The sequence below is a fragment of the Oxyura jamaicensis genome, chromosome 4 (genome assembly GCF_011077185.1).
Source record: "Oxyura jamaicensis isolate SHBP4307 breed ruddy duck chromosome 4, BPBGC_Ojam_1.0, whole genome shotgun sequence".
NCBI lineage: Eukaryota > Metazoa > Chordata > Aves > Anseriformes > Anatidae > Oxyura > Oxyura jamaicensis.
This window is the reverse complement of record NC_048896.1, coordinates 54,378,607-54,404,957: the sequence shown is the minus strand read 5'-3', so window position 1 is coordinate 54,404,957 and position 26,351 is coordinate 54,378,607. Positions and strand designations below refer to the sequence as shown.

The 26,351-nt window shown below is 37.9% G+C and overlaps 1 protein-coding gene across 6 annotated transcripts in view; it reads right to left on the bottom strand.

Moving 5' to 3' along the window:
• Positions 1 to 478: 478 nt before the first annotated feature.
• The window catches only part of SLC10A7 (solute carrier family 10 member 7), a 148,646-nt gene continuing 122,773 nt past the window's right edge, over positions 479 to 26,351 (bottom strand). For 5 of the 6 annotated variants that reach the window (XM_035325252.1, XM_035325251.1, XM_035325253.1 and 2 more), the window contains 3 exons: positions 24,777 to 24,850; positions 7,937 to 8,082; positions 479 to 4,609 (listed from right to left, as the gene is read on the bottom strand). In XM_035325252.1, coding sequence (XP_035181143.1) covers positions 4,565 to 4,609; positions 7,937 to 8,082; positions 24,777 to 24,850 — 265 coding nt within the window. In that variant the 3' untranslated portion in view covers positions 479 to 4,564. Of the gene's footprint in view, positions 4,610 to 7,936; positions 8,083 to 20,282; positions 20,917 to 24,776; positions 24,851 to 26,351 lie in introns of those variants that run through there. The other variant, XM_035325254.1, reaches the window with a different exon arrangement.

The window sequence follows — 26,351 nt, the reverse complement described above, 5'->3', positions numbered from 1 at the left end:
CTCACTCTCCACCTTTCTGGCAAAAGAACAATTTAGAGGCTGATTTTGTGACCTCTGCTACAGCTCTACATTCCAGCATGAAGCAGACCTGCTTGTAGCAATGCCTCACACCTCTATTTCCTGGCATTTCCTTTTCTACTCCTGCAGATCTACACCCAATGGATAGTACTTGTTCCTACTACTCACCATTACTTACCATCAGGTAGGGTGTTCTCTGCTGAATGAGAATTGTAGAGTAACTTTATATAAAAACTTAAAAAAAAAATTCAAAATGCCTCCTCAGAAGAGCTCACAGTCTAACAATCACAAGTGATATGTGGTTCACAAAAAAAAACTATAAAGAGGAGACAATCTCCCTCTTCAGACATTGTGCCAGTAAGATGCCGTACCTTTGGTCTGGGAGACTGGGGCTACCCGTGGAAATAGGGACAAAAGAGATTAGGTTTGTTACATGCTGGAAAAAGCAGGCCATCAAATATAAAATATAAAATACTCTTTATTTAACTCTCTTCATAAGCTACATTATAACAGAGCATTGTTAGAACAATGGCAGGGCTTTTCAAACAGCTTCCCTTGGGAGAATACTCCACAGCTTAACAGCCTTTTCACTGGAGATGTGCAAGTGTAACCAAGGTCTCTTGTCTACTGTGTTTACAAAAGGTCTCTGTGTGTTTCTGGCACTTTATAATAATAGTAATATAAATACATTTGGATTATAACAAAATGGTGAAACCGTGATTTAGCCTCTTACTGTGTTGTAATTCCCAAATGCATCAACATCTATTTAAGTGCAAAATAGTCCACAGTTTACAAATACAATGCTGTGATCACCTGCTGTAAAGGTTCTATATAAGATTATGATTCAATACAAAAGACAATTCGGTGTCTGAAATTTCATTTTTAATGTCAGAAAAACAGCAAAAAAAAAAGTCTCTCTCTCCATATGCAAACTTGCAAAAAAATGTATACCAGGGACTTGGTACTTTCTAGTATTTCTACACATGTAACTGCTCATATTTTATGCACGTATGCACTTACACATAAATAAAAGTGCTTGCAGACAGACAATATTTCATCTTGCCTTCTAACCTCCTGCTGCCAAGATATTTTCACAGAAAACCATACACAAATAAAAGTTCCTCTTTCTCTGACTGCTCTAATAACTGAGGGGATTACTTCTGTAAAACCAAACTGCTAGATTACTCTCCTTTTGGTCCGTGAACAATCACAACTACCCAGCTTCTGCTGAGACTGTGGCTTTTCTGTCATATAACCTATTCACATGAGCTAAAGGATATATAAGAAGAATTACAACCAGAAAATAAAGATCTTGATTTTAAATATGTAAAAAAATATTTATCTTGGACCTATTACTGGGGTCATCATAAGCTTCTCAATTTACTGCACAAAAAGGAAAATTAAATGTTTGATTAACTCAACACACGGTGCCAAGATTCCCTGTGAACTCTGAAGTGCTGTTTTATTGTCCTTTTTTTTTTTTTAGCTCTGATAACGTTAGACAGGATTACAGATATGTAAAAGCTAAGTATTAATGATCAATAAAATACTTATGTTTTTTATATCAAGTCCTCATTTGCCACCAGTTTTGTCTGATTATTTTCTATACCAGATATCTCTGTTAAATTTAAGGCTAAAAAAATTATTTAAAAAATGTTCCTAACTCTCTACTGAAAAATTGTTGGAATTCAACGAATTAACATTTGATTATAATTTACAGTATTCTGAGAACTTTCTTTCCCCAAGTTTAGTCCATAAAATATTTCAGTACAGTTCACAGATTTTTTTTAAAGGACAAGCAAACAATTTAAAAGCTTTCTCACAAAAACAAACAAAACAAAACAAAAAAACATAGGTAACAGGTAAAACGTTGACCTCAACAAGTAATTTTATCTTGTTTTCCTCTTTGCAAAATTAAATTCAAAATCATTCTGTTTATTAAGGACATATCAGCATAGCAAGTCAGAAAACAAATATCTTAATAGTCTTTAAACATAACAGAATTGATATGCATAATAAAGTTTCATTAAGTATTGGATTTAAAACATGTATTTCACTTTTGCTTCATATTCCCTTTAGATCAACACCTCTTATACACAACATTTACGTTGCCCCAAGCAAAAATGACTTGGTAAAGGCTTTAACAGAACTCCACCTTAGAACAGTCTGAAATATTCTTAAATGCAGAAAGTATTTAACAAAGAAAGGAAGTTTGCAGTGGAATCTAAGCAAGTCGTTGGATGTACTGAAAGTAGGAGATTCAGTACACAGAGGTAGCTCAGTGAGGGTAGCTGCAGTGTTCTGACTATTTAGTGCCAACACAACCACACTAAATTACTGTATGCTTTACTGTATGCTTGAACTTGTCCTGTATATTAAAAAAAAAAAAAAAAAAAAGCCGTCCCTCTTCCTGGGACTGTTGCTTTGCCATTCAAAACCAATGGAAAGAGACATTAATTTCAGTGGGATTAAGTCCTTACAACATTCTGGACGTTCAGGTTTATAGCAAACAAAAAAGGAGCTGTCCTGAGTCTGGACTCTGCTGCAAGGAGGGTTTTTAAGCACAGACAATGGAATTTTTAAGAAAGGGCCCAGGAACATGCATATTACTCTCTCCAGTTACCTCCCAGGTTAGCCTGTTGGTGGATCTGACTGCCATCTAGGGACATGCTAATCCAAACTGTGAGCTCACTGCCTGCTGTCCTTTGCATTACTGGCTAGTGAGAAGAGAGCACAGCCCTGGAGGACACTGGGGGTGTCTCTCAGCCCTCCCACATACTCAGTGTGCAGTTTGATTCCTCTCCAGGGAACGGACAGAATTCAGCTTATTACCACATCACGTACCTTTGTTGTGTGGTTGTTTTATCAGTGACGACAATTTTGAATAAGGTGACACTGTCGGCTCCAGATAGTTTCTCACACAGATGGCAACAGAGCAGTCTTGCACTGACAGACCATCAGGTAGAGCACTGGTGATTGGTACCAGACTGCTTTCCTGTTGTTCACAGGAATACCAGACTAGAGAAAACATACTAGGTAAACCAAAGATTATTTGTTTTTCAGTAAGGCAAAAGGATATGAATTTCACATGCCTATTCTCATAAAAAAGACCTTTAGCTTGCATAAATGCCTATAGCCTTATCAGAGCTATAATAATTTACATCTGCTAAAGATCGGCTCAGTTGCACCATTTGCTGCAATGTTAACTGTGACACACCTGACATTTCTGCACTTATATCGATCTGCATTTGACCAATTTCTTTCATTCCTTTTAATGTTTTAATCCACAACTGCCAGCACAGCTTTTGCAGATAGGAGCCCTGAGAGTCTAGTGTAGAGTCCTCTTCTGAAATCTTAATCTCCCAGACAAGATGCAGTGCTGGCTAGGTGCTTAAAATATATGCCTGTGTTCCCATCTCTTTAACTCTCCCCTTAGAAATAATGTTTTGTATATGTTTTACATAGTTTCACTAAAAAAAGGTAACATTTGATTTTCTAAAAAGTTGTGACTGATTGTCAAATTAGCTAAGATAGTGTTCCTGTTACTGTAAGGATGTTTTTAATTGGCAACAAAATAATTGTCAACTCTTATCCTCACAAGCTATTATTCATTACCAATGCAGCAATATAGCTTGGCTTACTACAATAAAGACTCTGCTTCGATATTAACATCCTAAATTCTGTCACCGTAGATCTCTGTGCATTGCACCAGGGGAAGAAAAACAAAAACAGAAACAACAACAACAAAAAGAAAAAAGAAAAACAAAAAATTGGGTTCTTCAGGGTAAATTATAAAAGATCTCCTAGCTACAAACACAAATATTTCACTCATAACCCAAGCACCAGACCATTTCTTCGAAGAAGCTTATGAGGCATTTAAGATATACAATGGCACAATATCATACAATGGAATTGAAAGAATTTTCTTGAGAAACCATTAACTTTGAAGGAATGTCTAGACAACTGTGTCAACAAATGCAAATAATTCATGCTTCTCAGCTTCTATCCAATAGATGGCCCCATGCTGAGTATACACAAACTCAGAAGAAAAAGGCATGTCACAGTCATATGACTAGGGAGTGTAACAGTATCACACAGGAATTCAAGTCAATCTTGAAAAAACCTTCAAGAAAGCTCTTCTCCAGGGTAAGCCAGCAGTGGGATAGACTTCTGGTCATTTTGGCTAGTTTAAAACAGAAACTTACAGCTGGTGCACCCTGGCATCAAAGCAGGGGTAATGGAAGAAACAGCTGTTAGTCATGACCTCTTCATTTCACTCTGTTAGAAAAATAAAAACTGAGGACTCCAAAATACTGTACAACTTCTTGCAGTAACCAACAAAGTGGCTTCTGGAAACAATGCTTTTGCCAAAAATGCATCTGTAAGGCACTTAACAGGTATTGTTTTAATATATAGATATATATATGTATATATAAAAATAAAATATGCACTGAAGCAACATTCACAAATACCCAGTTGTCTCAATTGTCTGTGTGTACAGTATAGTACATATATACATTCACTGTGACACAGGCCATCTCCATCATTATACCTTCACAGGTACTTTGGGCTGCCTGGTTAACTTCAGTGCCTGTGAACAGGGAAAGAAAAAAAAAACAGTCACTTTTTTATATTAAAAGAAGATCAACGGTACAAGACAAGCTTTTTACGGAGGGTTGACAAAATACTCCATGTACTTCTGGGATGGTGAGTGCAGCTAATAGGCCACTGTTTTTTGTGACGATTTTTTTTTTTTTTTATCTCTGATAGCCCACCACAACCTCCTCATATGCAGACAGACATGACAGAGGAACCTTAAGGAATATGGCTAGATAGCCAGTGAAGGAAACTGGGATGGGTCTCAGATGTCTTTTAGAAAGCAACTGTTGGGACCCCAGTCAAGAAACCACCTGTGGCACCGGTATAAGAGCTTCTGAGCTAATCAGCGGAAAGACTGCGATGAGAACTTCTGCAAATACCTTTTTTTTGGTCCCTGGCCTCCTTCCACGTGGCTCAAAGCCTGCTCAGAGCATAGTCACTGTTACAGTGGTGGATGTCATGCACCTTGGATGTTTACACATTCCTTTCTGAGAATAGGTAAGAGTAAGCCAAGTCCAGAGCTGATCTTATGCCAGGTGACTGACACCTGAGGATCTTGTTTAAAATGTCTGTAGCTTTAATCTGCTCTTACCAAATGTTTTTATAAGGAGGAGAGAAACCCCATGGAGAAACCTTGAAGCGATGGCAGGGTCAGCCAATTATGGTAGCTGAACTATTCAGTATGTGACAGAGGTTCAACTCAAATGATAGGTGGTCATGCTTCCAGTTTGGCAGGAAGCACCCTCTCTAACCTAGGAGGCAAGTGTTACAGGCTTAAATGGGGTTAGGTTTTCAGCTACTCCTTTATACAGATGTGAGCAGTGTGCAGGATGCCTTCTTTTGGTGTGTTGTTCAACAAAAAATACTCGGTGTTTCTTGTGGCCTGATAGGGAAATTCATCAAATTTGGAACCTTTGCTTTCCGTGTCCTTTTGGGGGAAGTGCCCTGACAGACTGACATTTGCTTGATGGGCAAGACCCTTATTTCTGAAGGACTGTTGGCTAAACAAGCAATTTTCAGTCTGAGAGATAAGTCTGATGGGTCTTCTTATTGTAGATATTAACCTTTAATATTGTACATTTCAAGCTTGTACACACTGCTGAAAAAACACTAACACACATGTAAACCCTTAAAAAAATCTAAACCTTTAAAAATAAATAGGCTATATTCCCCTCAGAAACACCAGCTTTCAGAAACACCAGCATTTAACTATTGTTAAATCTAGCCATTTGAGATTAGTCTTTTGGATATTATTCAGCAAGAGACTTTGGAGAGAGACATCATTCCACATTTTGTTTGGGGAAACAATATTTTAACTTTGTAGTTTGGCAGATTCTGCTGCCATATTTACAAACTAGAAATACCGTACTGCAGATGAACCTCTAAATATTTAAATTCAATTTCATACAACCAGATCACATGTACTATCATAATTAAGTAAGAATGTCACTGCAGTTGAGTACTGTGACTGGATAACCGTCTCCCCCTGCAAGAGAGATGCCAAAATGAAGCCAAGGTGTTTATAGAAAATAAACATCAAGGGTGATGCTGACATGTTTATTTTCAAAGCAGGAGACCATTATCCAGTCACAATATTCACTTCTATTATACTTATTGCAACTGTACCAGACCCAACCTCATTGATTTTTCTTATGAGAGTAATTAAAATAACATTTGTGAATAATACAGAAGACCAACTGATAAATCTGCTGCAACAGAACAACAATCCCCTGAAGTGGCTCTATGGTAGCATTACAGTCTGATTAGCACAGAAGGTTTATTTGAAGCTTAATGAATAAGAAACTAGTGCTGGTGAACTGTAAATCTCTCCAGTACTGGGCTGACTTTTCTGATGCCCTGTTTAAAGGCTGTGTTAACTTGCAGCAACTGACAGCAGCCCTTGAAGGCCATTACCACCCCTGAGGATCAGGGAGGTCTGGATGAACTCCAGCCACACTCCTGGACTTGGCAGCAGGGAGCAGCTAGACAATGAAGAGAAGCCAGCATTGCAGGGATCGTTCTGCCACTGGTAGCGTCAGCTTCGGGCTATCATTCTTCAGGAACAGCAGGCAATTTTCTTTAAACAACATGTCTCCTGATTATTTCTGATAATTAATTAATTCTGATATTTAAGTAGTTATCACTACATGAAACTGATGGAATCTCAAAAATAAATATGATTTACAATTTTCCATTTTTGGATGCTAAGATAAGTATAGCTTAACAACACCTGATATCTGGACTCAGTTCTGGAAAACTGGGTGGGAGCTTTCCCACTTTTCATAATTCAGGTAACCAAAATGGAGCCACACAAAGTGAGTAATTTGAGGATTAGAATTCAAGTTAGCAAGGTGATTTTACTGAAGTGAAGCTAGTAAAATGGCAGCCCACTGAATTTTGCTGAAAATTGGAAACACAGAAGACATCAAAAAAGCTTCACTGCTGACAAGTGAAGAATTCAGAGGACTGGTGGAGCTAGGCTTTCCACAATATGTCTCAAACTTCACCTAAAATGACTGTCAAAGATTACTTCTATTGTCACAGCCACTCATCACCTTATCCTCTCAAAACATTAAAGAAAGCTCTATAATCAGTTGCAAATGCTAGCCTGTGAGGTGGCTACTAGTGTTCTGAGCACCTGACAGAAGCTACTGCAATTTCATACAAATCACAGAATGGCCGTTAGATGTGAATAGCTTCAATCAGTACTGAAATAATTGCAACCTGAATCACTGATGCCACTGCAAAAACCTCTAGGTTACAGACCGTAATCCTACAAGCTACCCCAGGCTGTATTCTTGTCATGAGATGCGATGCAGCAAACTTCTGTAGACTTCTTGCTATTGTAAAGGGTGACCTGAGTAAGAAAAAAACCCCACCGCCATTAAAAAGTTCTCGTTCTGCTTCAATTACATTCACAATGGGCCCTCATTTTTCCTGATCCCCCCAGTTCCCACGTCAGCAGACATATCTTTGTCATGTCTCCGTAAGAGAGATCCAAAGCAGCGATTACTTGAACAGAGCCATTTTTACTGCGTATAATCTGAATTCATAATTTGAATGCTTGCTGATGTGAAAGGAACAAGCTGTAGAGGTCTAACTTCTGGATTTGAACCTTTACAAAGACAAGGGGATAAAGTTAATCCTTTTTAATGTAGCACTATTGTGACTATCGCTGTCATAAAGCAAGTAAAAAAAACCAGAAAAATCCCTACCATGGGATCTACAAGAAGGAACCTGAAGAGTTTAAGACTTGTGTTTAGGTTATTTTTTCCTCACAGCAGACTTTCTATTATGAATCAAAAAGAGCAACTCTTACCTTTTGCCTAGAAACCATCCAAGATTTTATTGTTGGTACCAAAAGACTGCCAAGAAGAATCTGAGCAGGATGATAGATGAGTAAGGGAACAGAAATTAAGGACAGGTGCTCATAACCCGCAAATACTATCTTCAGCATTGGAATCCCTGCAGGCAGAAAAACAGGAGACAGATTCTCAGTTCAGATTTCAAGTCAAGGACAAAAGCAAAACGTTTTGCAAAACAACCCAACCAGCCAATCCCCTCCAAGAAAACACAACATGAAGGCACAGAAGTTGTATATATATATATGTATATATGTATTTTTTTTTTTAAAAAAAAAAACTACCAAAAAACACAAAACAAAACAAACAACTGGAAGAAAATGAACAGCAACAACAAGAACAAAAAAAAAATACATTGCAGAGAAAGCTCTGCCAGAAAGGAAGCAGTAGGGGAATGCCATAAAGATATTTTCTAATTTTGTTGATAGCTGCAAACTCCTGCTGAAGACTTGATATAAAATACATCTGTGCTACAGCATGAATGCTCAGTTGCCAAGCATAGGTCTGTACTGTTTATGACTTTATCTTGCTATGCTGCTTCATATTTTTATGATTGTCCTCCATCCAAGCTGCCCAACTCCTGCTTGTAACCTTTTCTTCAGACCATTCACCACTACAGGAAGGTTGTGTTTTCCTGGCACACTCCCTGCGAGGTAAGTAGCCAAATGACATCCTTAGACTGAATCACACAGTTAAGTTGGACAGTACAGTACTGCTCAGGTGAGTGCTCACGTGTTAGAGAATAAAACTCTCTGCTCTACCTGTATGTTTCAGGAGAGAGACAACATGAGAGAAAAAAAGGTTTAGTGAACTGAGTGAGCAGTATGAAGAGGTCATACCTATGAAAAATTAGAGAGCAGCTGGAGTAAAGAAGTTGCTAGGTGTTGGAAGAGGTGGATTTTAAGAGAGAGACATAGGCCATTTTTCTGAAGAGCTTGAATTTGTGCTCAACAGTGCTACTTCTATTAGACATCTCCACGCATAATCTTCCCACTTGATGAAGTGATATGTAAGATTACATTTGATTTAGTTTTTGCAGTAATGAAACTGATTAAGCTGACACTGAACACTTAATTGTTCAAAATGGTCTGTTTAAATCTTGCAACTTCATTGCCTGCTCCACAAAGCATGGGCATGGGCAATCCTCACAACCATCTCTCATCATGTTTGACCAGTTACAGACAAGAGTTGCTGCTCGTCCTCAGGAGCCCCCTAAGAATATACCTCACTTTCTGCCTGGTTTACATGTCAGTCTAGGAATCTTCCACCAGCATCACCCTTGCAGCAAACCAAACTAGACAAAAGTTTTCACAGAGTTTATCTCTGTCTTCTTTCTTAGCAGTGACAATAAGCTGAGGGTTGTGGCACATGCCCTTCATTCCCCCATTAGCAGATGATTTAGATCAACCAAAGTTGCCATTAAAAAACAAAAAACAAAAAACAAACTTTTATCTATGTCTTGAATAAATTTATGTTCTCACCAACCTTCTAGATTTCCCTTAATAAAAGTGTCTCCCTTCCTTAGGGAGGAAGCATAGCTTATTTGCTGGATATTTACACCACCAGTACCCCTTTATTGCTGACACATAGCTAAACTTGCCAAAATCTTCACAGTTGCCACAGCACAATTTCTTTTAATTACTTTAATTAGCTTCATCACATTAAACCACTAACAACCTCATCCCCGTATCAGTTGCCTGTTCTTATGTGGCTATTTCCAGCAAAAGACTAAAACAAAAAAAATAAAGGCTTGCATACTTAATATTTCATGATGGAGATCCACAAACTACAGTCACAAATGCTTATGTCAGTCATAATACCACAATACTAATAAATAATTACCCTTAAAACAGTATCAAGAACATATCACCAACACAATAGGACTGCTTATTATTAACACTGATTTCTAGGGCTTAGGAATAGGCACTGTTTTGATAGGAATTAAATGGGCATTTGCATTCTATTATGGAGTGTAATTTACTTCAAATACCCATCGTATTGTTTTTGTAAAGAGATAATGATTTTATTGTCTGTTTCCAGTCTCAACTTCACCCTAACATGCCTTTTCCTGTTCTCTAACCATAGAAAAATAAACTAGAGTCCCAACCTATGAACATGCTATATTTATGTTCATAAGACAGGACCTGGCATTCTGGTGGTGCAATGTCATCCATAGATTTAAAAACACTTCAGTATGCTGAACAGGACTCCTACAAAGAATCTGAAAACACTAAGATGACCAGCCTAAGATCACACAGAAGACTAATGGTGGAGACATGAACAGAATGGATCCAAAGTGACTGAGACATTCTTTAAATTACTGTACATTTTCTAGCTGAAATAAAATAGGAGAAATTCTAGAGTAGAAGGTAAAATCTCTAGAGGAAAGCTATTTCAGTAAACTAGGAAAAGAAAATTAAAGTTGTCAAATATAAATACAAAATACTATAATTAGTGTGACAATGTAATTAGATTGCAGGATGGAAAGAGGTTCTTAATTCACAGCTTGTTTAAATACATGTCACAACAATAGGTTCTTGTAAGCCACTAATGTGCAATTAAAGTTCCTGCTATTTACTAGGAAAAACTAAACTAGTGAAAACAAGAAGAATTAATTTTTGCAGGTAAGCAGTAGTTTAGAGAAAAGCAAATTCTCTGTTCCCTTTTTATGTACCTTCTGATTTTTGCAATTCCAACTTTGCCAGTATGAAACTCTCTCCAAACATATTTCATGACAGAGATCCACAAACTACAGTCACAAATGCTTATGTCAGTCATAATACCACAAACCTAAACAAAACAGCATGGGATTTTATTTACTTTTTTTTCCAATATATTTTTTATTTACTTTTTATTTATTTTTAAAAATACATTATGTAAATTTTTTTTATTCCAATACATCACAACTGCAAGCATCAGTATAATTGATATGATTGTATCATTTCATGAGCATAAAGCTCACACCAATTCCTATTGAGGAAAAATATTTTTCAATAGCTATTTTTTTCCTCTCTTAAAAATATAAGTAACTGGGTGGGTTTTTATTGATTTTAAATAAACCATTTGAAAACAACAACAACCCAACCTAAAAAGAAAGAAAAATAAATCCCAGCTGATGACTGGGCTGATGCTGTTTGCTATATCTTAGCTCAGAACGCATTTTCAAGATGAGATTATGAGATTAGCATTGTAAGAAGCTATTAAGAGCTATTGTAAGAAGAGTTTAAATCTGTGGGATAGATGGCAAGGAATAAAGGTGCTAAGCAAAATGGAGCTTGCTATCTTTATTTCGTGCTATCCGTTCTTCTTTTCCTCATTTTTATAGCATGTTGTTCTTGGTATTAATGGAATATGATAGCTATATGCTTAGTCTAAGGTAAGCAATATTTTGCACAGGATCAAATCACTTGTTGTAGAAAACAAGCCACTAGCATAGCTATAATTCTGGTTTCCTCAAAGTACACAGCAGATGCTCCCTTCCCCCGTGGCCTCCCGGTATCACTAGGACATTTACTTATAGAATGAAGCATTCACATGTGTAAGGAATGACACCTGTAAGGATCTGTCATTCTGTTTTCACGGAGCCATTAAATCATGCTTATCTGCATTTCAGGGAAGTTGGACTGACTTTCTTGGGTCTTCATCCTGACTGACACTGACAGAGGAATGCTGGAATTAACAAAGGTTGTATACAGACTGGTGAGTTTTAAGACTGCTGTCATGGTCTGAAGTCTCACATCACAAACACCAATCCATGCTGCTCCAGTTTATGAAGTTACAGGCTTCCAGCAGCTTGGTTCAACTCCTCTGCCAAAGACCCTCACTCACTATGTATGACAAGAGGACAGAGAGAAGAAATGGGGTACAGGCCCACTGCAGCTAAGATAAGGGAGTTATCCCTGTGACACGGAGTACTGTTCACTTTTCTCCATCTCTATCCTCATCCAGCCCGGTGTCATCACGCAAGAACTTCGCACACCTGAAGAACCACAGCAAGGAGGAATGAGAAGACTGCTCTTATGGTCTGGTATAGGAAAGCCCTGGTTGCTCTCCATTGCTCTAGAGTATTCCAATCTGGTCTCAAGGCTGTGGTTTATCAGCCCTGGTCTAAGGCCACTGTTCCTGTAGTAGTCTACAAAACCGAAAGCTTCTTTTTAATCCTTCCTCCAGCTTTGCACCCAGTACAACCTCCCACATGCTCCCTTTTCCCACTTTCGTATTTTGTAGTCACCTTCGTAAAAGGCCCATGAAAGTATTATGCTGCGCTTCTCTACATTTAGTTAACTGTAAAATAATTATAATAAAAATCCTAAAAGATTTGAAGGTATTTTTAAGAGAATTTAAATATAGGACTCTTTTCATCTAGCTATCATGGCAGTAATATAAATGAAGCAAATTAATTTTAATGCTCCAAGGTACTGATTCTGTGTCACTGTCACTGACAGGATCCAACCAGACTTTATGAGATGGCATTTGACTTTATGGAAGTGAGCACTATGCACGCATTTACAATTTTACAGGGACTTTAAGCTGTCATGCTGAAAAATGTTTATAAAACATTAATCAAAAAATGCCTCTTTAATACAATGCATTGTCTGAAAGATGTTAGAAGGCACATATTGTAAATGGATTCTTTTTCTGACTAAAGTAATTTCTACCAAAAGCCTTTCCCCACTGCTATACAAGTACACAGTGCGGAGAGATAAAGAGCACTTTCTCAGCACATTACTACCTGATCCAAACACTTGGGAAATCACTAATGTACAGCATGCCATATTTCCATGTCACACATGACACATTTGTCTAAAATTACCCAACAGAGTTTGACATTGCAGCATATTCCATAGCAGAGCTTTCAACTGACATCTGCCAAGTAAGAACTTCAAGTAAGAGCTTTCTTCTTCTAACAAGCAAGTAAGAGTTTTCTTTTATCCTATACCCATGATGGAAGTGATAAAACAATAAGTACTGGAAAACAGTTTTTTTTTTTTTTTTTTTTTATTTATTTTAATATGTTTATTTTATGCTCACTGGATGTGTAAGCTCCCCTCAAAGCAGTGTTTCATCATTTGCTGTTTTCTATCACATTGCGATGGATTCAGAGAACTTAATAGAACATTTTTATTACCACTGAAACATATGCCATTATCTCTCACACCCAAAGCAGAAATATTGCTAGATGCTCTACTTACCTACTTCATTGTATAGTTTTTTCCCCTTAAATGTCTTTATAACAAACAATTTATCCTAAAACTTTATTGCTTACATTACTGAAACACATTCCAAATCACAAAAAGCTCCAGCATTTCTTCTTTGGAAAAGAGATTTTGGTACAAAACAAAGAGGTCATCACTAAGGCTATGAAATCACAAGGAATCAGAGTGTCAAACAACTGTTAGAGACAGGCAGTGGAAATACTCGGAAGAAAATCCTTAACCTGTGCATTTCCAGTTCTCTTTTCTCCTCATCTCTACATTTCAGAATTCTCAATTGCCATAATCTTCAACTGCAATAAACAAAATGAAGCAGGTGTATAAATGGTCGCTTCTCGGACACTCTCTATGCTATGCTATCTTTCTGAAGAATTCTCTCAGGGGTTGATGTGAAGGCAACATCGGTAGGCCAAAAAGCTTTTCATTTTTTTAAACTTAGAAGCCCGCAGAGGCAGGCATATATTGCATTAAACGCCTTCTAAACTGCCAAAACAGGGGTTTTCTGAGTTTCTGTCTGCAAAGACAGTGCCAAATGAGCACCCGAAATTTTACTGCTGAATTTCAGAATAGCATCACATGCAGTCCAGTGACTGCATGGTAGGAAAGGGTGGTGAGATCTGGAAAAATCCAGTATACAGGATTAGAGAAAGTTTGTTCATGCAGATAGCTGCCAGAGTGGCAACATACTGCTAATCTCTGGTTCTCAAACTTAAGGATTTCTCTGCTTTTTTTTTCCAGGCAAATCAGATTGCAATGGTTAGTTTTGAGGAGGCAGAAGTTCATATACTGTGTCTGTCCTCAGTGAAGGCTACCCAGGGACAGAAGTTGTTTATTGCCCTTGTTAAGACTCTGCTATGACATACTGGTATCATGATGCTTTTGACAAAATAACCAGTTAAGGATTCTTAACCCTCACCTAAATATGCACTAAACTCAAGTTAAATGCTCTTCCCTCAGGACCAGTTTCTTTCAGTTATGGGAATAGCTGAATGATATCTGACTACCAGTAACAGTACAAATACTTGCTTACTACTGAGTATACCCACTTTCAGCTGAAGAAAGCACCTTCCAATGTCATATGAAATCACGTTAAACTGGAAGGAGAATAGATTACTGTAAACTGGCCCTAAAACAGTCAGCTAAGCTCTTCCCCAGATGAAAACTTCCTCAGAGTAGAATTTGGTCATCCTTTTCCAGCCCAACTCCACCTGTAACTCTAGGATATTTTTTGTTTGTTTGTTCTCAGTCCTAATCAAGAGATCATAGACCTTAGAGTTAATTTGTATCCTGCAGAGGGATCAAGGTTGAGAGAAATAACAGATGGCATTAACTACTCTCTTGTCCAAAAGGAAATAACCATATCAAGGTAAGGCTCCATCCACAGTGGCTAGACAGGCCTGCACAATGTTTTGTGGCATTTTTGGTTCAATCACACTTCGATGACAAAACCTAGTGTCACCACGGAATTCTAACTTTTGCTGCTAGGGATAAGGAGATCATCCATCAACACAACCACAACTGCCTCCAGGTGATATAACACTCAGTGACTGATTGGGAAGAACCCATAATGTTTGTAGCAGTTGAGACTACTACCCCTGCCTTTCTGCCACGTGCTGTACAAAGACATGGGCTTAAAATATTTTAAGGGGGGAAAAGATAATGCTTTCATATTTCAGCTCAGTAATAAGTGTATGGAAAGCAAAAAACACACTCATGAAGTGGTAAAAACAAACATCTTATCAGGAGGCTTTACAAGGGACTGGATGACAGATTAAAGGAGTCTGGAATGGCTACATAGGAAAACTGCAAAAAGGTGAGTGAGCTGTCCTGGTTAAGTTGGAGATCTGCATGGACCCTAATCTTCAAACATTTTCACTTTCATCCCCATCCTTGGGAAAGAACTGATTTACCAGAACATTCAACAGGCCTTGCACTACAGTAGGTGACTTACCTCTATCAGAGGCCTAGAAATATTGGGAAGGCTCTGTACTGAACCAGACTGATGTGATCACACGGTGTGGTCCATACAATTACCATAAGAGTGCAAGAATTTCATTGAGACCCACACTATGTTGTAAGAGACTTCGCTGATCTAATACTCTAATAAAGAAGGAGAAGGAAAGAAATAAGGAATAAAAAGGAATATTTTTTTTGTCATAACTAAGAAATACCAAAAACCTAGTATGCTTTGAATGCTTTTAGTAATTCCTGTTCTTCAGGTAACTGGCTCACTATACTCATCATAAATCAGCAATTTAAAGTGAAGTCTAAGTAGTTACTAGAAAACTAGACATTGTGATACTATCAAATTTTGAAGTAAATAAATGTAGAAGATGGAAGAGGGAGAAAGTACAGTTTGTCTATTTCTGGATTTTCAATGCATGTGTTCAGATTGGAAGTGATGTTTAGTGAACAACACAGGCAATCTTACCAGCTGCTAGCAATGAAACATTTAACATCAACAGCTGAAGACTAGTGCCTCAGACTCTAGAACACCTCCTCCACCTGCCTGACAACATGGCAGTAATAATTAGTTAACAGGGAATACAAGAATGAATTGAACCATCATGAGTCATATTTTAGATGCAACATCCTTAATTTGGGACCACAACGCAAGCATGGCAATGTTGTAAGCTGACCATAACACTTCAGTGCTTTTTATTGCTTGGAGATCAATTCACTCTTCACACACATAGTATATTCAAGGCATAGGGTAAAATCTTCCTTGTAATTCACTATTAATATCTAAGCTATTTAGTTTAAATAAATAGAATTTAAACGCTCCCTCCCCTTCTCTACAATTCCTGTATTCAATACTTTTTGAAGGTTTAATATGATCCACTAATGAAAGGAATTCTAGACAACCAGACTGACAAATTTCCTAAAAACATAAGCTGAGATTTGATTTGATTTATTTCCTTCAACATTACTGCCCCTTCCACATGCAGCTGAGGCCAACATCTTTCTCAGCATTAAAGTCTTGATTATGTGGATTTATTTACATACATATATATATTTAAAAATATAATTTTATTTTATAGTCACACCTGTTATTTTTGTAGAAACAAGAAGGAAAGGATTATATTCCAAACTGTTTCATATCTTCTAATTAATTTTAATTCTTTTTCTCCTGAAGCCTTAACACAAAGGAAAACACGATATCACAAATTCATTATAAATGATAAAACAAAAACATTTTTTTTTTTTTTCACAAAGAAAAAAATAATGTTAGGAATACTAGAATACTTTTCCTTCAATCATCTCTTTACCTGATTTCTGAGTCCAAGAAAAAGAGCTATGAGGCAAAGATCTATGAGGCCAGAAAAGCTGTAATGTTCCAGTCATTTGGGAAGGCATTTTGAGAAAACAGCACACTACCTAGAAATACTAAGGCATACTATTTCCCATCCTAAAATTCTAAAATTCCAAGAACTGTAGGATTTCTAATTTTTGTTGGCCCCCCCCCCCCCTTTTTTTTTTTTTTTTATCTTTGCACCCACTCTTTCAGAAGTGTCTGGAGTCAGCAGCTCAGACTGGCTGCCAGAAGGTGCAGTGAGAGCAGCAAATGTAGATGCAACTCTCTCAGGGAGACTCAACATCATCTTCAATACTCACAGTTTTAGCATGGGTGACACTTGTAGCCTCTGCCAGACTGAAGTAAAAAAAAATTCTTGAGTCATGTCCAAACGTGGATCTTCCCGAGGGTAACCTGTCAGCTGTCTACTGAGTATAATGTAGTTTCTTAAAGCAGATAAATTAACTTTAACTGTTTTTGGTGGGGAGGGAGGGTTGGGAGAGCTCTTGTGTCATTATCATTTTACAGATGGATGTGTGTTTATTTTTTTTTTATTTTTTTATTATAAAGAGGTACGAGTTTGCTGTCATTAAAAACCTGCAATCTGGTTTTTAGTGTCTGATCCAATTATGTGTACATCTGGGAAGACACACAACCAAATAAATAATTGGAGAGGTGCAACTCTGAAATGACAATTGTTATTCATCGATCTCTTTCTGTAAGTCGAGATTGAGAGATGTAAACTTCAAGTGAATGAGATCTCCTGGGTGAGATTCTTCAGTTCAAACACAGTAAACAACTGTTGTCCTCTGATGCACGTTTTAGTACTGCTGGAGGCAAACTTTCTAAATATTAATAAAAAACCTACTACTGGCAGAGTATACAGATGAAAAGGAAGCCCTGGGAGCTGGTGCAGAATATCTAGCCACATTCAAAGTCTAATCAAAGAAGCATACGTTTCAGGTCAGAAATGAAAAGAGATTCCCTAATTTCCTCCAGTATTTCCCTTCTGGAATCACAGAGAGGTCAAAATTGAGTAAACTGCAATATATTAGACATGCTATATTGCAAGTCTTGTGATAAAAAAGCAACGGAGAATCAGGTACTCTGTGTCTGAGAGCCACTAGAACTCATTGGACTAAAAGACTTCTCACTTTCATGTTGGGCTGCCAGGGCACTTCCTTCCTGAAAGTACAACCCATTGGGATGCCCTGGTATGAAGGTGATGAGCACTGGGTACTTTCCCAGCCACATATGTGAGTAGCAAGGGAGAAATAAAATACATGCTCTGATATCCCAGTGACCACAGTCTACTCAAAACTGTCAATTTGACTTCTCACGTAGAATCTCCTTAAAGCAAGTGGTGGGATTATTATTAGAGAAATGTTTGCACACGCAGAATGACATGTCACCTTGGGTGGATTAGGCAGTCTGTGCAAGTAGGAAACATTTATACTATTCCCAATTACACAAATCTTTGCCTTGAACCTAAATTTGGTTTTGCTAGTATTCTGATCTGACAGCCTTAGTGGAAATAACAGCACTCCCCAGGCTTTCTTAGGGGTCTGCTGAGAAAAAAGACATACCGATTACATGATAATGACCTGTTTGATAGTATCATTTAGTATCATTTAGTTTGATAGTATCATGGGGTCGTGGTAGACAGCAAGTTGAATATGAGCCAGCAGTGTGCCCTGGCAGCCAGGAGGGCCAACCGTGTCCTGGGGTGCATCAAGCACGGCATCGCTAGTAGGTCAAGGGAGGTGATTGTCCCGCTCTACTCTGCGCTGGTGCGGCCTCACCTCGAGTACTGTGTGCAGTTCTGGGCACCACAGTATAAAAAGGACATGAAACTGTTGGAGAGTGTCCAGAGGAGGGCTACGAAGATGGTGATAGGCCTGGAGGGGAAGACGTACGAAGAACGGCTGAGGTCACTGGGCCTGTTCAGCCTGGAGAAGAGGAGGCTGAGAGGAGACCTCATCACAGTCTACAACTTCCTCGTAAGGGGGTGTCGAGAGACAGGAGACCTTTTCTCCATTAACACCAGTGACAGGACCCGCGGGAACGGGGTTAAGCTGAGGCAGGGGAAATTTAGGCTTGACATCAGGAGGGGGTTCTTCACAGAGAGGGTGGTTGCACACTGGAACAGGCTCCCCAGGGAAGTTGTCACTGCACCGAGCCTGTCTGAATTTAAGAAGAGATTGGACTGTGCACTTAGTCACATGGTCTGAACTTTTGGGTAGACCTGTGCGGTGTCAAGAGTTGGACTTGATGATCCTTAAGGGTCCCTTCCAACTCAGGATATTCTATGATAATTTGGTAAGAACCAAACATTGCTTCTACAAAATGAATGAGCTAGGAAAGACAATCTAGCTGCCCTCAAGTTAGGCTACAAAGAAAGATGTGGACAGGAGAAATGTCTAGTGCACTTTGGTGCTTCTGCTCATTCCACTGTCATCTCATGTAATACAAAATCCTCAGTTCTTATTTTCCAGAGACAAAGAGATGGTGAACTATAGAGAAGAGGAAAAAGCCTATCCAATGACTTGCTGCTTCTTCCAAGCAATTGCTGTGTGGAAACTGAAGAGAATAACTTTTCAGTTTGACCCAAAGGATCACGCTAACAAAACTGGTGAACAGTTTTAGCAGCCACTAAATCCCCTGGGATCTCAGAAGCAGGCATGGGATCAAGAGGGCCCTTCTGTTCCTAACCCTCTGGAAGAAGTGAGGGATACGTAGCCCAGACATGGTATCCACATGACACACACTCTTTCTGTCACATTTCTCCCATTGGCTTCCCTTCTTCTCTGAGGGTCAACACCCTACCAATTCCAGTCCGAGTAGTGTAGCCAGATCATTTTCACTTATATCACTCTAACAGCTGGGTAGGAAATGAGACTAAAAGTCTAGAACAGGTAAGAATAATTGCAAATTCAATCACTAATAACACCAGGAAGTATGACAGGATACCAGCAGTAATGCCTCTTGTTCAACATTCAAAGGAAAATTTTGAAAGTAGAAAAAACTATCACAAATCTTACTCTTGAAAACTTTTAGAGAGCAATTAACCAGGATTATTTTTACATCTTTATGGAATTATTTATACATTCACAGCTAGGCACAGTTCATACCTTGGTGAATAACCACCTTAGAGGACAATTCTCTACCAGGAACAGAGAAAAGCAACCACAGAGTTTGGCTTGAATATTCACTTAGGGCAATGCATCTGATTTTGCAGTCTTACCTCCTATCACAGATTATTAAGTGAGGTCTTCTTTTTAAAATCAAAGTGATCTACCTTTTATCTTAACACAAGTTATAACAGTTTGGCATTTTTCAGTCTAAAGGAAAATGTGACTATCACCACAAAATAAGAGCCTGCTTTTGATTAGTGCAGCATTTCGCAGACTTTGGGTACAAGAACAGCCAGATGAAGCAAGAACACAGCTAATATTAAACAGCAGTGGCTTAGGTTGTGCAAATATAATTACTTATCTCTGAAAAACTTGTAAAGATATCTGTAGAAAACATGAGCAAACTCTAGATAGCTGTGAGCAGATTGGAGCTATATGTGAGCACGATGCACTCTGTCACATTGTGCAGCTGGGGAACTTGAGGGAAGGCATGGGCTGATTAATCCATAGCCTAGATTATGTGCTCACAGACAATTGAGCTGTCTGTGAATCCACTTGTGCATTACACAGTGCTTTTAAAAATTGTTCAAGGACAGACTATCAATTCTGTACTCACAGAGTAAGTAGCTGAGTATTTAAAAAAAAAAAAAATTGAATGAAATTAAAACAATACAAAGGGCTTTGTCTTTTCTTTTGAAAATTATTCTTTCCTGGAAGTACTTTGTACCCTAGAAACTTTGATTGCATTACCTTAAGAATTCCATAATGGAAGAACAGCAACATTGTTAAATACAAATGAGGAAAAATGCACTATGCATCACAAAATACCCTAATTTCATTATAAGTTTTTTTTTTTTTTAAACTAATCTGCTGTTCATCATACCTGCATTACAGACAGTTGCACTTGTGAGAGCAAAATAAGTACCACTACTCCATTTTCTATTCATAAATAAAGTATCACAAAGTAAATTAAAAATATTTTTTTGACTATCCTAAAATTTTATTTTGGAGTTGTAACTTCTGGCTAGTAATTCACTCTGCCAACTCTGCCAAAGATAAAATAATGTTCCGTACTTGGCTGCAACTTTCATGTAAGTCCAAGCAACAACTCTGCAGTATTGTTTAGATGAGCCACAGTGATAGCTTTGCACTTCCTTGAGGCCTCTTCTCTTCTCGCTGAATGAACTCCAGGGAATGGCATCATGTCGGGCTTTCCAGATGGATTATGTGAAGCCATAGCTCAATGTCATTTTCAATAGCAAGGCTCATAATTAAAGGTCAAATAGTCACTTCATCTGCAATCAATCAATAGAAGAAGTACTAATACTAAGTACTAATCAATCAATGGCAAATGCACTAATAAAAGCCATGCATCAAATGTCCGCATATGTGTGTGCTCACATGCACTATGCATATATGTGAGTAGGCAGAAGGAGAGAAAGAGAACAAAGTGTGGGTGAATATGCCAGAGGGCATTGTGAATACTATATTTATCTTCACTACTTGTAAGTTTATATCCCATTTCACTCATTATGTGAAATACAAATAACATTATTTTTTTCTGCACGTGTGATGTACTCTATTCAAAAACTGCCAAAGCATCCACCTCTATTCAGAAATACCGGCTTGTGCTCCTAACTAAGAAACACAAAGGCACCTACCCTGTGTAATTTGTCCTTACACAAACAAGCCCTGCACTCTGATCTGTGAGACAAAAAGTGTGTCAACTGTTCTGTCTACAAAATAAAACCCAGCATATGGGAACAGCACTCATCTCCGTGCAAAGCAAGCACTTATTCATGGATTCAACACTGGAAGTGGCAGTTGGCCTCATGAGCATGCACTGCATGGGAATTAGTTGGTTTCATAATATGGTGTGGGAGAAAGTGACTTATAAAAGTCTTCTCATGCCTCTCCTATTACCACTTCTAAAGCTTTAAAGCTGTCAGCTCTTCTCCCACTTTTGTCGGTGCCATCGTAAATTCCCCAGGGAAGGGACCAGACGTACCTATCTGCAGCTTTACCTGCCAAGCTGAGAGAAATCAATTTCAAAGTGAAAGAACAAGTGTTGGGGGCTCATTTATATACTACCACTGGAATCTTGAAGACAAACAAAGCACAGCTCCACAATGGATATGAAACCAGACCCTGAGCTGTGTTCATGCTTTCAGGCACTGAAACGACTGTGAGAGAGAAAAACTCTCTCTGCTGCAAGAGAACAGAAGGTTTCTTGTTGAGTGGTTTATAGTAAACACCTCTGGACATGGAGAAATGTGACAGAACAACAAAAGAATAGGAGGTAAAATACATGTGTCTGTTCTTGTTCCTGCTAAGATCAGGGTGGACAAGACTGCTAGAAATAGATTTAACTGTCATTCAGAAATGGCTGATCCTCAAGAACTAATTGTATCTACTCTGCTTTCAACTTCAGTGAAGAAATAAATGCTAGTTGCTCTGGTTAACAATTCTTGTTTACATCATCAGCTCAGGGGCATATCTCATCTCACTATGGCTTTACAAAATCTGATTCTCTATTTACATAGAAATGTGTACTTACACAGATCTGTCTTATCTAGACCTGGTACTAATACCAAACAGCAGAATATGCCTTTAATGAGACACAAGCTCTTCAAAGATGAAGGTAAAACAATCTGTCCTGAAGCTCACAAATGAAACACTCTGTAGCCAAGAAAACAGTCCTGTAATACCGTGTTCCACCATGAATCTGTTTCGTTTCAATTTGCACGCTTATCCATATGAAGCATCTGTATGAGATGAAAGTATATATGGCTGAGGAGAAGTTGTAGGAGCCCTTGAAGTCAAGGTGGTTGAAATATTTTTTGTTGTTGTTGCTGTGATTGGGCAAAGCAAAATATAAAGTATATCTGACTTGTCAGGCTGTGTTAATCAGAGCAGTAACCTGGAATTGGGAAAATGCAAGTCAAAAAGGCAAGCAAACTACAAACCTGGAAATAGTCTCTGTTAGATAAGAAAACAAAATATCAAAAGGAGAGTGTATTAGCAGATGAAATGTGCACCGACTCAGCTGTTCACATAGGGTGCAGGTCAAGATGCTACATGAGGATGCTTGGCAGAGCAAGTGAAAGAGATGAAGAGTCCCTAATAGTTTTTCTGGGTGAAGGTAAGCAAGCCCCCTCACGACTTAAATATTTTTTTAAAAGGCTTTGTGGTTATTTTCTCAGTGCTATCATCTGCTGCAGAAGTATTCACAGAGTGTATATAAATCTGTTTTCACAGGGGAGGAAAGAAGCAAATTACACATTTGTGCTGTCAGATACAACCAACTTCTCTTCTGTAATATCATGGCTGTGTCCTAAATTCCTATACATCTCCATATAGCAGCAAGTACAGTAGTGTGTTATGATTTAGGTGTGGGGTTGCTTTCTATAAATACAAACATAACCGTCCTCCTGAATACAAGCACATTTACTAGTTGAAGCTTCAGTCTGAACAATCAGCTGGAAAGAACCTCAAATGTCATTTAATCTATCTACTGCTCCAAGGCAGGGTCAACTCCAGTTTATCTAATTCCTGACTGAAACTTGTCTACAATGATAAGATATTTCACGACACTGATAGGCAACATATTCCATGGCTTAAGTGTTTTTTACAGTGAGGCTTCCCTGACTGCTTCAATCGTATTCATTGTAACAAAGCTCTTCCCTTTTCAAAGTCCACTGTGAAAGAGTCACTTCTACTTTGAATCAACCTCTTATGCATTTGAAGATCATTACTGTATTTCAGCTGTTGTCTCTCAATAAACCCAGTTGTTTCAACCTTTCTCATGGGCCATATTTATGAAACTTAGGATCGTTTGTGGCACTCTCCTCTGATCTCCTTCCAATTGGTCCACAACGTTTTTGAACTGTGGAACCCAAAATGCCATGCAATAGCGTTGAAAGCCAGGATGCTCTTAACCCATGCAACTTTTGCTACTTTTCCACAAACCACAGGACCTTGTGTGAAAGGAAATTAATTTGGTTTGATATAATACACATTTGACAAACCTATGGGACTCTTACTCATTTCCTTGTTTCCTCCTACACTGTTAAAATTATATACTTGTTTCAGTAGTTTCCTATGCAATTAAGTTAAACTCACTCAATAATTCCTTGGCCCCTCCTCATTTCCATTTTGAAAAGAGGCATTATGTTTGCCTTTCCCTTGTATTCCAGGAAGTCTTTCACCTCCCACAGTCTGCCAAGGATGCTTGCAACCATTCTGCAGCACAGGCCTGGCTGAAGCAAAGGACCCTGAGATGAGTTTTACCTTATCAAACCGACTTGAAAACATCTCACCTCTCTAAGTTTGAACTCGTTCTTCCCCTACTTCAGGCTGAGCTCTTAACTCCGTTATTGACACTAGCTGTGTTTGTGTCTTGAAAAGGCATATATTTAGTTGCATACGCTCTATCAAACGTTTTCGTATTTTGAAAAACAGCATGACAATATTCAAATACTAGTCATTTCACTGACTGAACATAATGAATGAAGCAGTATCAAGTGACTCTAAGCAGGACTCTGAGACAGTATTTTGTGACTTTACACTAGAACATCTTATCACTAAGAGATTTTAAATGACAAATATCTCAAATATATTTTGATTAACTCTAATTCTAAAAACACTGTCCCCAAAATGTGCAGACTTAAACACATACATTTCGCTCATATTAAGTAAAAGACTGTATTATCTGTTTGTGATTACTGAATACACTACATGCTTTGTTTTCACTTGTACATCTTAGTTTTGAGGTTTAAGAAATTTATTGTGAGACTGGGAAGATATACCTTAGAATATTTTTAGTAACAAAGCTGAAATTTTATCAATATCAGAATAGGCAACAGAACAACAATATAAGAACAGAAAGAAAAATCCAGCTTTCCATGAGGTCTTAATGATACACCTGAAATCTGAGCTGAGAAGACCACGTTGCATGTTCCGTAATAACCATTTTTTTAATGTATGCAAAAATATTATCCTACAATTAATATCATACTGGTAGCATTACTTGCCACACTGAAATGAAAAACATTTAGGCAGAAAAGCCAGCAAACAACTACTTTTATTTCCTCTTCAACAAAACAGGCTATGAATGTTACTGTTGTTTTGCTCAAAAGCTTATCTTCTGACTTACCCAGGGTGAGGGATTTGTGTGTGGAACAGAAAATGATAGCCACTGTGTCTGCTGGTGTGAAACCAGAGTCATTCCTAGAAAAGAAAGAGTTTTAATAACATCTAATAGCAAAAACCTTCTTAAAACATCATCAATCAAATATATTACTTTGAGGATCCATATGCAAGTTCACATCACTTTGATCAGTTCTAGTGACAGAAATAATTCTACCAACAGTGTTTGATTATTTTTTTTTTTAAAGCAGAATTGTTTCTCAGTTGTTGCAAACTCTCTACTGAATATGCTCCCCTGTGAAAGAGAGGAATTCTGAACACACAGTATGTAGGACAAATTTTATTCCAGCCAGGGCTATTTTTGCAAACATGCTATATCTCAGTAGTGGCCGGTTTGCCTCTGTGAAAAAATAATAATAAAAAAGAGAATGACCTATGATTTTCTTTCCTAGTATGTAACAGTTACAAGACGCTCAGTTTAGACAGTATACTGAGTCTACACTCTAAACATTGCTTAGAGCATGTAGTTATCTTCTACTTCAAAGAAAAACTTCATCTAAAGGTTTACACATTGGAAGCAATGCCAGAAAAGGTGGAAAAACGACGTACAGAGGTTTATGACTGGTTAATGGATCACTCTTTGGTCCAAATTTGGAATAATTTTCCGAGATTCTAAATATTTATCATACTGTCTGAACTGGTTACTACTTACAGCACTTCAGATTTTACAGTTGGGGCAGATCTTTCTTCCAGATCAAGTATAGATATTCAAAAGTTATATAAAATTGCCTTCCAAAGTCACAGTATGACCTTGTCACAGAGAAATTTCCTTGTGGCACTAAAAAAAGTGTAAGTAGCTGTAAGACATGGCACCTTTCTTTATGACTCCCCCTTACAGATATTGTATAATTTATATAAAGCATATGTCTGGAGTCTGCTGTATTGTGACACTTCACGTTCATCAGAGTACTGCTAAGGAAAATACTCCAGGAAGCACAAATCAGAGGACAGTGCTGGATATTCTAACTAGCTCCAGTGATGCACTAAGCCTTTGGCTAACACTGTTCTCACAGTACTATTTTTTGAGAAGTGAACATACAACTCTTCTTCTTAGTTGATATTTAAAAGGAAAAAGAATACCTATACCAAATGTTAGTTCGGGACAACTGCCTTTTAAGAATCACCATATAAATGTAACAGATTTGACATATACAGAGAAGAGTGGATTGCCAGCCCAGCAAATGTATCTTGAGATGTAAAAAGTCAAACTGAGTTCTCTCTCTCATATGTCATCAGCATGTCTGCAGGGCAAATTATACCTTCAGTGACATCTGTGCAAATCCATTTTTTTTCAGTGGATGAGATATAGCAGTGATTGATTGAGATTTAACAACTCTGTAATTAACACACAAGAAAGGACAGAATTTGGGTCCTGCTCTCTTAGTCTATGAAATGCTAACAGAAAATGCAGTGAGGACAATATGAAATATCAAAACGAGGTCACCCCTATTTGGAAACCTGCGCTTACATGTTTTTGTATCACACAAAGCAAAAATATCACACAAAAATATTCAATCATTCT